This window comes from Ovis canadensis, chromosome 4 (assembly GCF_042477335.2).
Source record: "Ovis canadensis isolate MfBH-ARS-UI-01 breed Bighorn chromosome 4, ARS-UI_OviCan_v2, whole genome shotgun sequence".
In the NCBI taxonomy this organism is placed as follows: domain Eukaryota; kingdom Metazoa; phylum Chordata; class Mammalia; order Artiodactyla; family Bovidae; genus Ovis; species Ovis canadensis.
In genome coordinates, this window is record NC_091248.1 from 118,252,405 (window position 1) to 118,266,257 (window position 13,853).

Genomic DNA, 13,853 nt, shown 5'->3' on the forward strand with positions numbered 1-13,853 from the left:
TGTATGTGTGTCTGTGTGTGTGTGTGTGTTAGTCACCCAGTCGTGTCCAACTCTTTGTGATCCTGTGGACTGTAGCCCACCCAGCTCCTCTGTCCACGGAATTTTCCAGGCAAGAATACTGGAGTAGGTTGCTGTTCTCTCCTCCAGGGGATCTTCCTGACCCAGGGATCCAACAGGGGTCTCCCTTGTTGCAGACAGACGCTTCACCATCTCAGCCACCACGGACATTTTTCACTCAGCAGTAGTTTATGCACTAATGGCCACCGTATATTGAACAGCTATAGTCTTTAACAGAGTAGCTACGGTATTTACCATGGACTTCAGAACTCCTCATGTTCTGGCCCGTCACTCTCCCCTCTGCCTGTCTGCGCCTTGCACACTAAGCATTTAGTGCTTACACATTTGCTCCTGCCAGCCTGGTCCCCTCCCTCATGGGGACTGCCTATTGGCCTTACCTTAGAGTTTTGCTTCTGTCCTGGTGTGTGATACTACCCAAGGACAGGTGTTTCTAAGGCAACCCTGATGTTGCTGATCCAGGGAGTTCTCTCTTACAATCACTGGTTTAGACCCCATGCAAGGCGGCCACTGCAGGCTTGTGAGCAGCTCCCAGGGGTAAGATGGGGCCTGCAGAATGGACTTGCCTCAAGTGCTGCCCCCTGCTGTCCTGAGAGGGGAAGACAGAAGCAAGCCAAAGAAGAGAAGAAGAAAAGTCCTCCCAAACTGAGGACTTCTCTTTGAACATCAGTAACTGACTTACGACTTCCCAGGTAGCACGAGTTGTAAAGAACCCACCTGCCAATGTAGGAAGCATGGGATATGTGGGTTTAGTCCCTGTGTCAGGGAGATCCCCTAGAGGAGGAAATGGTAACCCATTCCAGTATTCCCATGGATAGAGGAAGGAGCCTGGTGGGCTACAGTCCATGGGGTCACAAAGAGTCTGACCAGAGTCGAACACAGCTTAGCTACTGAGCATGCCCGCGACTAATTTAAAAAGATGAGACTGTCATCAAGCAGGTAACTTCGCTCAAGCACTGTAGGGAGTAGACAGACAGGATAGGAGAAATTGGGGGGGGGGGCGGATATCCTCCAACCAGCACAGCAGCTAACAAACTTCTATAACCCTGCCCTAACTCATCCCACCCACGGGGTGCCCACACCTAGCTTCTCAACATCCCGCCAATTCACTATCACCCCTTCCTCTCATCGTGGGGTGATGGCAGAGGGTGACAGCGTTGCCCGTGGAAGTCATCCAGGGGAGGTTAGGGCTCCCCAACACTGGGTGCTGGAGTTGCGCTTCTCCACACCTTTGCCCTAACCAATATTTTCCAGCTTTTTATAATCTGATGAGTGAAAACCAAATCTCATACTATCAATTTGTATTTTTCATCAAGGCGACTCATACTTGTTGCCTCTTCATTTCTCTTGACCACTTTTCTGATGAGTTTCTTTTCTTACTGATTTACTGTAGCTCTTGGAGTTTTGGGGCTTCCTGCATAGCTCAGTTGGTAAAGAATCTGCCGGCAATGCTGGAGACCTGGGTTTGATTCCTGGGTTGGGAAGATCCCCTGGAGAAGGAAATGGCAACCCACTCCCATATTCCGGCTTGGAAAATCCAAGGACAGAGGAGCCTGGCAGGCTACAGTCCATAGGTCGCAAGAGTCGGACATGACTTAGTGCTATCTTTCTTTTCGAGTTTTTGTTATCATTGATCCTTTCTAGACATAGCCGTTGTTTTTGTTTTGCTATTTTACTAATTTGTCTTTTAACTTTATGATGTGCCCGTTACTACCCTGTGGCAACCTCCCTGAGATTTGCTAGAGGACAAGTGTTGACAAAAATAATCAATATATGATCACTAATAAGAATAGAAAAGAGTTTTATTTGAGCCAAACTAGTCCAGAAGCCCGCTTCCCAGATTACTCTGAGAAACTGCTCTGGAGAAGTAGGGTTTTCAGCCCAGTTTTATATCTCATCAGAACAAAGAACATTAAACAAGTCAGGGTTACATTTCTTCAAGGTTTCAAAAAAAACGAAAAGACCAGTGCATACATAGGAAGTCAACATGGCCTTGGCACCTGGGAAGGGAGTCTTATCATCAAAGGAGAACCAGCATTGGCTTCCCAGGAAGAAAGGCATTTAATCTTTATTTTTAACACAGACATTCTTTGCTCCTGGTCAATGTGCTGGTTTCTTTAATAATTGAAGCAGTTGTACAGTGTATGTTTGACAGGCCACAAAGGGGCTACTTTAGTTAGCGTAAAATTCAAGTGAACTCATGTATAAAGCCAGAATGACTTCCCTATATCTTGATATGAAAAAATTTCTTTTATCATGAGTGTGTACAATACGTAGCCTGCCACATCATCCACTCTCAATAATCGTTAGCAGGGCAGCGGCCACCGTTGTTTTATAACACACGTCTGACACCCAGAGGCCCTGCAGTCCCAGGCCTGCTGGTCTTCAGTAACGCTCAGCACCGTGAAACCAGCGTAATAGACTATGCAGCCTGTTCTGTGGAGTGCTAATCTAATGCCATTTGGATGGGATCATGTTTCATCTCATGGGGTTTCCATGTAAGCGTTTGTGAGCATTGAAGCTGGGCTCTAAAGTTAGTGGGAAAGATTGAAAGCTGTGTGGCACGATCTAACTCAGCGTTCCTCCTTTGTCACCACCCCTCCTTCAGCCAGCCCCTGAGTACTGCAGCCTCCAGGAAGGTCTGCCCTACTTGGACATGGTGATTAAAGAGACCTTGAGGATGTACCCACCGGCTTTCAGGTAAGCCTGCACCCCAGGTCTTCAGTCTGTCACCACCTGTGTTGTGAAGAATGCTGGACCCAAGCTCCTGCAGGGGAAGGTCTGAGTATTGGGGGTCATCTCCAGGGGGCACTGGATACCATGCCTGACACATGGTCACCATGGAAGTAAATGTCCGGCCTATATTCCTATATGTTAACTATCTTTGCAAAGCGTCATTGCTGTTTTCTTAACACGACCTTCCTCCCCAATCCAAGCCAATCTCTTTGGCCTCCTAGCCTCAGATGACTTCTGCTGTTTCCCTGGCCTGTTACGCATTCATTCACCAGCTACTTATTAAGCATCTACTTTACGCCACGCGCTGGGAAATCAGCCAAAACAGATGAAGCATCTGCCTTTGGAGTTGACAGTCCAGAGGGGAGCGTCCAAGGCTTGGGATGCTCCTTCATTCTCTCCAACGATCCGCACCCCACCGCATCCTCAGAGCTCCCACCCAGGACTTAGTGCTCCAGGAGGCCTGACTCAGCCAGCCTCACCTGTTCCCCACTGGCTCTTTCCCCACCACAGCACTCTGCACACTGACTCTACTTCATATTATATTTTTGGACACTTTTCAACTGCTCTGCAACATTTCACCAAAGTACATCCAGCCACACCAACCTGTAAATGCCTTGAGAGCAGGAATCAGGTCTTCTGCTTCTTTCAAATTCCCCCTAAATGAGATGCTACCAAATTCCAGGCTCATTCGCCCCAATCACAGTAAGCCAAGAGCTGAGATGCTGAGGTTTTTAGCAGAGAACAGACACGTTCACAAGGCAGCCAAGCGTGGAGACAGAACAAATCTCCAGGCTGCCTCCCCCACGTCAAGGGGCCCAGGTATTCCTGGGATAAAGCGGCAGCTGAGGAGCATGGGGAAAGGTAATGACTGGAGATGAGAAAAAGGTGAGGCAATTGTAGTTCTAAGCAGGTGCAAGGAAGCTATAGGTGCCTCCATGGGAAGCAAGTTCAGAATATGGTGGCCTTAGCGTCAAAACAAAGGATAGTTTTGAGCCCTCTGAGGTCAAAAGGTCAGCAAGAAGCCACTTGCACATGCCCAGTTGGAGCGTCAGAGGTCTTAACCAGTCTTAACTGGCTCAAGCTCCAACTAGACAGAGCTGTCTCCAAGTTCCTGAAGAAAAAAAAAAAAACTTGGGAAAATACCTTACTGTTGAAGCTGCCTGGTCCTTACAGTGCGTGCAGGTTGTTGTGTAGCAACAATTAAAGCAAGCTTCATCAGTGAAGGCAAGCTGACTGGATCTAACTGAGGACTACCCTGAGTTTCAGAGGCGGCCCATGGAGCACAAGGTCTTAACTTGGGTCTCCAGACCCTCAGAGAGTGAAACGTTGCCAGAGCTCAGGCTCTAGGAACAGAGGCAACCCAAAGCATGTAACTTACAAATTCTACTCTGCATCTCTAGGAAGCATTGTACCGCATAAACCATATGGAGGTAACTTTTGCCATTTTAAAAAGAGAAAATGTGGATGATGTGAAGGTATCTCAAAATTATATTCCAAACCGAAAATATCCTAGCGAGTGTGATTGTAGACATTGTCCAAAACGTTCAGACCCAGAGCCAAGAGAGAATTCCCAGGGTGTGAGTCAAATCACATCCTTCTCAAGCACACATGCTTTCAGTCTCCTGGTCCAGGAGCAGACAGGAAGGCCAGGGCTCGCCTCGTTGCTCTGCTGACACCAGTATTAAGACCTGATCCTGAGCCTTCCCTGGCGGTCCAGTGGTTAAGACTCTGCGATTCCACCACAGGGGGCACAGGTTCGATCCCTTGTTGGGAAACTAACAGTCTGCACGCTGAGTGGCCAAAAAATATAAAAGACCCAATTTCACAGGCCTTACCTTACTTCCTTGGGAGCCTCAGAGCAAACTCATCCGGTCTATTTTTTGTTTTTGTTTTCGTTTTTTAATGATTTACATCAGCTTCCTTCCAAGGGAACTGTGGGCAGCTGCTATACACATGAAATTCAAAATAAGACATTCAGTGATATAACAGATCAAAGACCTTTCAGAGGAAAGAATCCTTGACAGGACACAAGAGATGGTGACAACGGGGGTCAGGCTTGGTGGCTGAGGCTCCCAGGAGAGAGGAAAATTGGTTGAGTTGAACCATCCTGTTCTCTATTGGGAGGAAAGTGTAGAAACTGATCAAAGACACATCATTTCCCGGATCTAAAGTCAATCAAGCATTCATCACATGAAACCTTGCATAGATGACATGTTGAGCGACAAAGTCCACAGTCTCTTCAGCACTAAAATTCTGCAGGCAATTCTCCTCCTGATCTTTTATAAGTAGCAAAGTGTAAAAGGAAGTCAGTGAAGGCATTGTTCTAGGGAACCAGGATGCTGCGATCTCACCTGAGGGCAGGACAGAACCCAGGGTATCTAGATGGATTTGTTAAAATTCCCACTATATAAAAAAAATAGATCCAGGTTTCCCTAATGACAGAGCCAGCCTGGACGGAAAGTCAAGACAGTCTCGGTCCTGCCAATAGTTTACTGTGTGATCCTGGGTAAGCTCCGGGCTGTCCTGGGCTTCTGTTTCCTGTGCCTTTAGAGGGCACGCGACACCCGCTCTGCCTACTCCGGCGGTGTTGGGAAGTGAGACAGCAGACGGAAACACGGTACCCCTGCAGGCAGGGTGTCATGCGAGGTATGAAGTAAAGAACAAGAAGCATTTGAGTTGAATGGCCTCCACCCAGTCCGGCTCCAGTCTCAGGCAAGCCATGGTCTCCCTTCCTCCAGACCTACTCCACTGGTGGTTTAAACCCAATCACTCTGTTGACTTCTGTCATCAAACAGAAGTGAGAGAGGCAGAAAAGAGGCCCATTTGCTTTAGCCCAGGCATAGGATCTGGGGGGTGAACACAGAATTTTGCTTTTTAATTTTTTTTACTTTATTATTTTCATCTCAGAAAAACGCTTGACTTTTCCCAAGCACTGACACATTTGACTGATACCCTTATACCTAAAAACCTAAACCCTCAAAATTGCCTTTGTGGAAAATTTAACAATTCTCTTTGAAGAATTATTCATGTCAATCCAGGAATCTATGCAGTATAATTCAGCAGATTCTGGCCTGGTATGCAGCACCAATATTTTGGCCACCTGATGCAAAGAGTCAACTCATTGGAAAAGACCCTGATGCTGGGAAAGATTGAGGGCAGGAGGAAAAGGGGACAATAGAGGACGAGATGATTGGATGGCATCACCGACTCAATGGACATGAGTTTGAGCAAGCTCCGGGAGACAGGAAAGGACAGGGAAGCCTGGTGTGCTGCAGTTCTTGGGATCACAGAGTTGGACATGACCTAGCAACTGAACAAACAAAACATGCGACCTAGTCTAGCCAGATAGGAGGCTGGACGATGTACAGAAGGGAAGGCCCCCTTTTCTGGCTTTTAGGGGGTATTGCCTTTAGATCCAAGCTCTTTCTGGTAACTGAAAAGGAAGGAGGTTGGGGTATACCCTTATCTGCTCCCCTAGGACTGAGGGTGCACACATCGGAGCCCCCGCCTGCTCCGATTAGAGCAAGAGTGTTTTGTGGCCAGTTCTAAGCACACGATAATTGCATTCGTTGCTTAGGAGTCTCACAGCCTTGGCCTTTCACGTTCCTGATACAGTGAAGGCTCGTGACAGAGTGGCAGATGCAGCAGGGAGCCACGAGTTACTCTTAATTTCTTTTACAAGCAGGAACGGGGTACAACAGTGATTTGTGTAATAACTTTATCTCCTCTGAGATATTTAGGGAAACCTAGTTCTGCAACCTGAAGTAAAAGCCAGCATAAATTATTTTTAATTTTTAAAATTACCAAAATAAAATTGCTTATACTTAAGAATGAAGAAATACAGAAGGATCCAAAGAAAAAGTTGGCCCCCCTCCCTGGTCCCCCACCATCCTCTGCCCTAGCACCACCCCTTACGGGAGGTTATGGTAGAAGTTTAGGTATTCTTCCGTAAACATTATGTTCATAGGCAGACACATATGGTCTAGCCTTTTCAAATAAGACGTAAATGGTATTAAGCCATTGTCATTTGGCAAAAGAAACAATCTGATCAAGATGCTTTCCTCTCCAGTAGAAGTTCTCCATAGCCACACAGACAATGAAGGGGAACAATGTGCAAACCCAAATTTCCTGTAGGTAAAGCAAGGGTGTGGCCCCGACAGGAATGGGAAGAAGAAGGCATGGTGGCTGGGGGACGATCCCTGCACGGCTTCCAGTACCGAGGCTCTCGTGCACCTCAACACCAGGCATAAGACAGGTTCTTCAGGCTGAAGGAAGGGATGGATGAACCTAGAGACTCCAGGGTCCAGAACAACGTAGGGTTAATAGCCAAAGCTGGGGTGGGGTTGGGGTGAGGGTTGGTCCCTGTCCGGGTCACCCCAGGAAGAAGACTGGGCCTCCCATCCGCCAGCCCCCTCCCACACTGCAGACATGAGCCCCAGCACAGCCGCCCGCCCCCCACCCCGGGCTCTCCATCTTGTCTCTGCGCTGCCTCAAGGCGGGGGTGACCTGTGTGTCCCTGCAGGTTCACGCGGGTGGCGGCACAGGACTGCGAGGTGCTGGGCCAGCGCATTCCCGCAGGCGCCGTGCTGGAGACAGCCGTGGGCGCTCTGCACTACAACCCTGAGCACTGGCCGAACCCCGAGAACTTCAACCCCGAGAGGTGAGTACTGCCCTCCCAAGAGGGCTGGTGGGGGAGTGAGTGTGAGGATTGGGGGCAGCGGCCAGGGGACAGAGACTTAGTGAAGTGCCCCCAAAGTCAAAAGCTGCAGCAATCAGAGAGAAGTTTTTGAGGCATAATTTCTAAAGGAACTAAGTGTTCCATTTTTGAAGAGCTCAAAACACAATCCAGAGGTTTAGCCATTTCCATAGCACTGAGTGCAAGTTACAAGGCACTTTCAGGTGGGTGTCCACTGTTTGTTCACACCAAGAAACAGGACACCTTTCAGAAACACGTTAAGATGTAGCAGGATATCACTTCCTTTTTTAAAAATTGAATGCCTGTTCCAAAACAAGAGTATCAACAATTTCTTCAGGAATTCATGAAGCCCAGCTATGCTAACATGGTAGACCTGAACACTCCCTTCTGTCCCCTGCATGGATTTGGTCCATTGTCTAAATTTCATTTCCAGACTCCCAATTTAAAATGTCTGAGCAGGCATCTGCACTTCCTCCTCATGAGAGTGGATGCATGCTGCCTCCTGGTTGATCTGGCAAGTGAGGGGCTGGCCAGCTGGCAGCTGTGTTTCCACCGTTAGTGGCTCCATCTTCCTGTTAACGCAGCCCTGACTCTACAACCCCGGTCCCTAGGAAACCATGGCAGAAGCACCCAGATAAGCAACACTGTGCTGCTCAGCAGCTCCTGGAATTACGGTAGAGATCCAGACACAGAAACAGCAGCTGCAGGGTTTACAGCATCACCTTTGAAAACAAATGGCCTTGAAACAAAAAGGGCTTCCCTGGTGGCTCAGGCAGTAAAGAGTCCCGCCCACAGTGCAGGAGACCTGAGCTGGATCCCTGGGTCGGGAAGATCCCCTGGAGAAGGAAATGGCAATCCACTCCAGTATCCTTGCCTGGAGAATTCCAGGGACAAAGGAGACTAGCAGGCTACAGTCCATGCGATCGCAAGGAGTCGGACACGATTGAGTGACTTCACTTGAAAACAAAAAGTGCCTTAACATGAAAAGTGGGTCAAAGATTCTTGGGCCCATAAGTTCCAGAGGCAGTAATAAGTGAGCTGGCCACTATTACAAAATAGTGGTTGTCACCTAGCGTTACTCTCATGGAACACGTGTGGCAAATGTTGTCATTTGGAGCTGAAGAAGAGCTCCAGTGAGTCAAATACTGCCACCGCCAGAGGTTCAAGTTGCGTTCTTGAACCAGAAAGGCAAATGTGGGCAGGCAGACAGCTCCCATCATGGCATCAAGAGACAAACTGGTAGGACAAGGCCGTCAGAGGGGGCTGGTGCCCAGGGACTCTGCTTAGGAAGTGGGTGCCGGCCGGCTAGGGTCACCCTCTGGGTGCTGGGGAAACTGGAGCCACAGGTGAAGCTAGGGCTGTGGTTTCTTGGAGACTTTCATCCCTGATTCTAGTGAGTCTGCTGGCACATTAACCACGCAGTGAATTCATAAGGAGAGGCAGAGAGGGCAAAGTTGATGTTCCCGGTGATTCTTTGAATTCAACAGTGTCTGGAGGGCTTGGCAGGACAGGAGGAGCGGAGCCCGGACTGCACCATGTGGAAGGGTGGCCACCTGCTCCGGAGCCTTGGGGACTGACGGGTCCAGCAGAAACCGATCCTGCAGACCCCTGGGGGCGGGGCGCCGGGCACAGTGGGGTGGAGGGTTGAGGCCCCACTTGCCTGGTAGGAGGAGCGTGAAGCTCTGTGTAGGGCGCCGGTGTTCCAGGCCCACCCTGATCGTGCTGCCCTGCAGGTTCACGGCCGAGGCTCAACAGCGCCAGCAGCCCTACACGTACCTGCCTTTCGGGGCGGGCCCCCGGAGCTGCCTCGGGGTGCGGCTGGGGCTCCTGGAGCTCAAGCTGACGCTGCTCCACGTCCTGCGCAAGTTCCGGTTCGAAGCCTGTCCTGAGACGCAGGTGAGCCCCGCCCGCTGCTCCGGGCACAGGGGTACCCACTGCTCCCCAACTTCCCACTCCAAGAGCCTTCCACCCGCCGCACCTCCTGCCTGCTCAGGCCGCTTCCCTTTCCGGAATGCCATCCCTCCCCCTTCCCCACCCCCAGTCTAATCCCATCCTCCGAATACAGATTGGTGTTCCCTCAGACCCCAAAGTGGCCCCTGAGAAGTCCTGCACACAAGGCGTCTCCCATTCCTAGCCCTACCCCAGGTGCCAGTTCCTCCAGGAAGCCCTCCCTGACGACTTTGCCAGCCATAGCAGACTGCTACTTCTTTTGAAGTCCTGTTTCAAGTGTGCTCCATACCTGCACTGTCTGGTATTACAGCCACTAGCCACACTTTGCTGTTTATGTTATTAATTAATCAACACAATTAAAAATTCAGCCCCTCATTTGCATTAACCACACTTCAAGCACTCAGTACCCACTTTCACTAGTGGCTGCCACAGGGGATAGGACAAGTCTAGATCATCTTGTTTCTTGAGCCTCTAACTGGTCTTCCATCAGGACTCAAAGACACGATCGGAAAGCCTGCCTGCCCCAGCACTAAGGCCTGGTAGCACTTCTCTTCCTGGAGGTCCCATGGTAGCCACTGAACAGTCCTTTCACATACAGCTGTAGAGGATACCCTACTTCTAGAGTAATTCTGTGGCTTTTCTTCCTAATCTCCATCCCACCATCAATCTGCCTAAATTGGACATAAGGAAAGCCTTCTGAATGGCAGCGGACTTTTAGCAGGAAGCTCCCCTCAAGCCCTTGAGAAAGGGAAAGGGGGTCCTACTCAGTTTCTGGCTGGGCCCCAGGGTGAGAGATGAGATATGAGGAAGGTCTGGGGTTTCATTCACCACTTGGCACTCTGTGCCCTTGGGCGGGTCAGGTGGCCTCCCTGAACCTGTATGTTTTCATTTGCAGTGCTCTGCTCCCACCTTACAAGCAGGCTTGTTAGAAGGATAACTGGGGGACCCCTCCTCTGCGAGATTCCCTGGTAGCTCAGCTGGTAAAGAATCCACCTGCAATGGCGGAGACCCCTGTTTGATTCCTAGGTCAGGAAAATTCCCTGAGGAGGTACAGGCTACCCACTCCAGTATTTTGGGACCTCCCTGGCGGCTCAGTTGGTAAAGAATTCACCTGCAAGGTGCGATACCTAGGTTCAATCCCTAGGTTGGGAAGATCTCCTGAAGAAAGGAATGGCTACCCACTCCAGTATTCTGGCCTGGAGAATTCCATGGACAGAGGAGCCTGGCAGGCTACAGTCCATGGAGTTGCAATGAGTCAGACACAACTAAGCAACTTTCACTTTCCTCTGTGGGACGTTATTAACATAAGAAAGGGGTGAGTCCCTGTCCAAAACCAGGCCCGAGACATGACTCTGTGGCCTCTGAGTCCCCCTGGGGAGGCCACTTTGCTCACTCTCAGACCTGCCCTCCCTCAGCCCTCAGCCCAATTCCCACCACCTGCCTCAGGCCCATTCCCAGGGAACTTTCTCATCAACAGGGTTAATTCTGACAGATATCTTAATTTCCTCTATTTTAGGTACCACTGCAGCTAGAATCCAAATCTGCCCTAGGTCCAAAAAATGGTGTCTACATCAGAATCGTCTCCCGCTGACACCATCTTCTCATCCAAAGAAAATCCTCGTGTGGAAATGTGGATTTTTGTTAGAACACCAAAGAAGCAGCTGAAAGCATGCCTGGCCTATGAATATAAAAGTGGTCATTTATGTAACATTTTCTAAATGCTTAATAAATGTGTGTTGCATTTAGTTTCAGAGAAGGCGATGGCACCCCACTCCAGTACTCTTGCCTGGAAAATCCCGATGGAGGAGCCTGGTGGGCTGCGGTCCACAGGGTCTCGAAGAGTCAGACACGACTGAGCAATGTCACTTTCACTTTTCACTTTCATGCATTGGAGAAGGAAATGGCAACCCACTCGTGTTCTTGCCTGGAGAATCCCAGGGACGGGGGAGCCTGGTGGGCTGCCGTCTAAGGGGTCGCAGAGAGTCAGACACGACTGAAGTGACTTAGTTGTAGCAGCAGCACTTAGTTTTGACTTTGCTAATGGTGTTTAAAAAACAGATCCTCCTCTCAATAAAAGACTGGTGCTAAATGAGTTAAAACACAGTTTGGACAAAATGACTGAGAACTTGGGGTTTTGGAAAAAATTCCGGCCTCAGGATGGAAGGCATCTATACGGTAGGAGACACACAGATGCTCAAGCGGTCCTGATGGCCCAAGTATGGGGGTCTTTTCAGTGTCTGGTGCATTGTGATGTTTAACTTAAGAGAATAATGTTGACCAGAAGCTCAACTTTAAAAGTGGTTCAAAAGCTTTATTATGCTTTTGATTTTTCTAGGTAGAGTACTACCAACATTCTAAGTTTCAATACACAGAAAAGTGATGAGGCCAAAATGTACTTTTTCTTTTGAAGAATAGCCTATCTTAATGCTCTGTGGTGACCTGAATGGGAAGGAAGTTAAAAAGGGAGAGGTTGTATGTATATGTACAGCTGATTAATTTTGCTGTACAGTAGAAACTAACATAACATAGTAAAGCAACTGCTGTTGCTGATCAGTCATGTCCAACTCTTTGTGACCCCATGGACTGAAGCACACCAGGCTTCCTTGTCCTTCACCGTCTCCTGGAACTTGCTCAAACTCATGTCCATTGAGTCAGTGATGCCACCCAACCATCTCATCCTCTGTTGTCCCCTTCTTCTCCTGCCTTCAATTTTTCCCAGCATCGGGGTCTTTTCCAATGAGTCAGCTCTTTGCATCAGGTGGCCAAAGTACTAGAGCTTCAGCATCAGTCCTTCCAATGAATATTCAGGACTGATTTCCTTTAGGATAGACTGTTTGGCTCTCCTTGCAGTCCAAGGGACTATCAAGAGTCTTCTCCAACATCACAGTTCAAAAGCATCAATTCTTCATTGCTTAGCTTTCTTTATGGTCCTACTCTCACAACCATACATGACTACTGGAAAAACCATAGCTTTGACTATACAGACCTTTGTTGGCAAAGTCATGTCTCTGCTTTTCAATATGCCATCTAGGTTTGTCATAGCTTTTCTTCCAAAGAGCAAGCCTCTTTTAATTTCATGGCTGCAATCACCATCTGCAGTGATTTTGGAACCCCCAAAAATAAGTCTGCCACTGTTTCTTTCCGTTTTTCCCCATCTATTTGCCATGAAGTGATGGGACCAGATGCCATGCTCTTAGATTTTTTTAATGTTGAGTTTTAAGCCAGCTTTTTCACTCTTCTTTCACCTTCATCAAGAGGCTCTTTAATTCCTCTTTGCTTTCTGCCATAAGGGTGTGTCATCTGCACACCTGAGGTTATTGATGTTTCTCCCATCAATCTTGATTCCAGCTTGTTATTCATCCAGCCCAGCATTTCACATGATGTACTCTGCATATAAATAAGCAGGGTAACAATATATAGCCTTGACATACTCCTTTCCCAATTTGGAACCAGTCTGTTGTTCCATGTCCAGTTCTAACTGTTGCTTCCTGATCTGCATACAGGTTTCTCAGGAGGCAGGTTAAAGTGGTCTGGTATTCCCATCTCTTTAAGAATTATCCAGTTTGTTGTGATCCACACAGTCAAAGGCTCTAGCATAATCAATGAAGCAGATGTTTTTCTGGAACTCTCTTGCTTTTTCTGTGATCTAACGGATGTTGGGAATTCGATCTCTGGTTCCTCTGCAACTATACTCCAAAATTTTAAAAAGAGCATTATAATTTTGTTTCTGGCTATGCTAGGTCTTTGTAGCTGTGTGTGCTGTGGGCTTTCTTTAGCTGCAATGAGTGGGCACATGGCCTTCTCTTGTTGCAGAGCACAGGCTCAGTAGTTAGGACATGCAGGTTTAGTTGCTGAGAGGCATGTGGGATCTTCCTGGCTCAGGGATCAAACCCGTGGCCCTTGCGTTAGCAGGCAGATTCTTAACCACTGTACCACCAGAGAGGTCCCCATCCTATCATAATTTTGATCAAAGAATCAAAATACAGAGCTGAATTTATTAAAAGTAATTATTGTGTTGTTGAGAAGTTCAAATGTAACAAACAACTTGCAAACTGAAACTCAGATCTGCTGGCAGTCTTTTCACCTCTGTGCCATTTCTTCATGTATAAAAGGAGGACGCTGACCTAGATCACCAGCCCCCTCCTCTGTGCAACACCTGAGCAGCATCACAGGGCTGATGTTGTATAGGCAACAGAGCGGGAATCTGCAAGGATGTGGTACCGAGGCTGACCCTCCAGTACAAAGTGCAGGCTGTTGCAGGAGAGCCTCCCCATGTCCACCGCTGTGATTGTGGCTTCTGCTATTTTTTCTCCCTGCCTCCTGCCCCCAGCACCCCATGCTTCCCCCAAAGTGCCCCACCTGCAGAGCTCCCTTCCCTGTCTGGCCTCTTAGAATA

At 48.6% G+C, this 13,853-nt stretch overlaps 1 protein-coding gene across 1 annotated transcript in view; it reads left to right on the plus strand.

Annotated features, from left to right (window-relative positions):
- The window catches only part of TBXAS1 (thromboxane A synthase 1), a 169,833-nt gene extending 158,625 nt beyond the window's left edge, over window positions 1-11,208 (plus strand). The window contains exons 10-13 of the mRNA XM_069588550.1: window positions 2,684-2,775; window positions 7,334-7,471; window positions 9,241-9,403; window positions 10,974-11,208. Of these exons, the coding sequence (XP_069444651.1) occupies window positions 2,684-2,775; window positions 7,334-7,471; window positions 9,241-9,403; window positions 10,974-11,048 (468 nt within the window). The 3' untranslated portion in view covers window positions 11,049-11,208. The remainder of the gene's footprint in view (window positions 1-2,683; window positions 2,776-7,333; window positions 7,472-9,240; window positions 9,404-10,973) is intronic.
- Window positions 11,209-13,853: the final 2,645 nt, after the last annotated feature.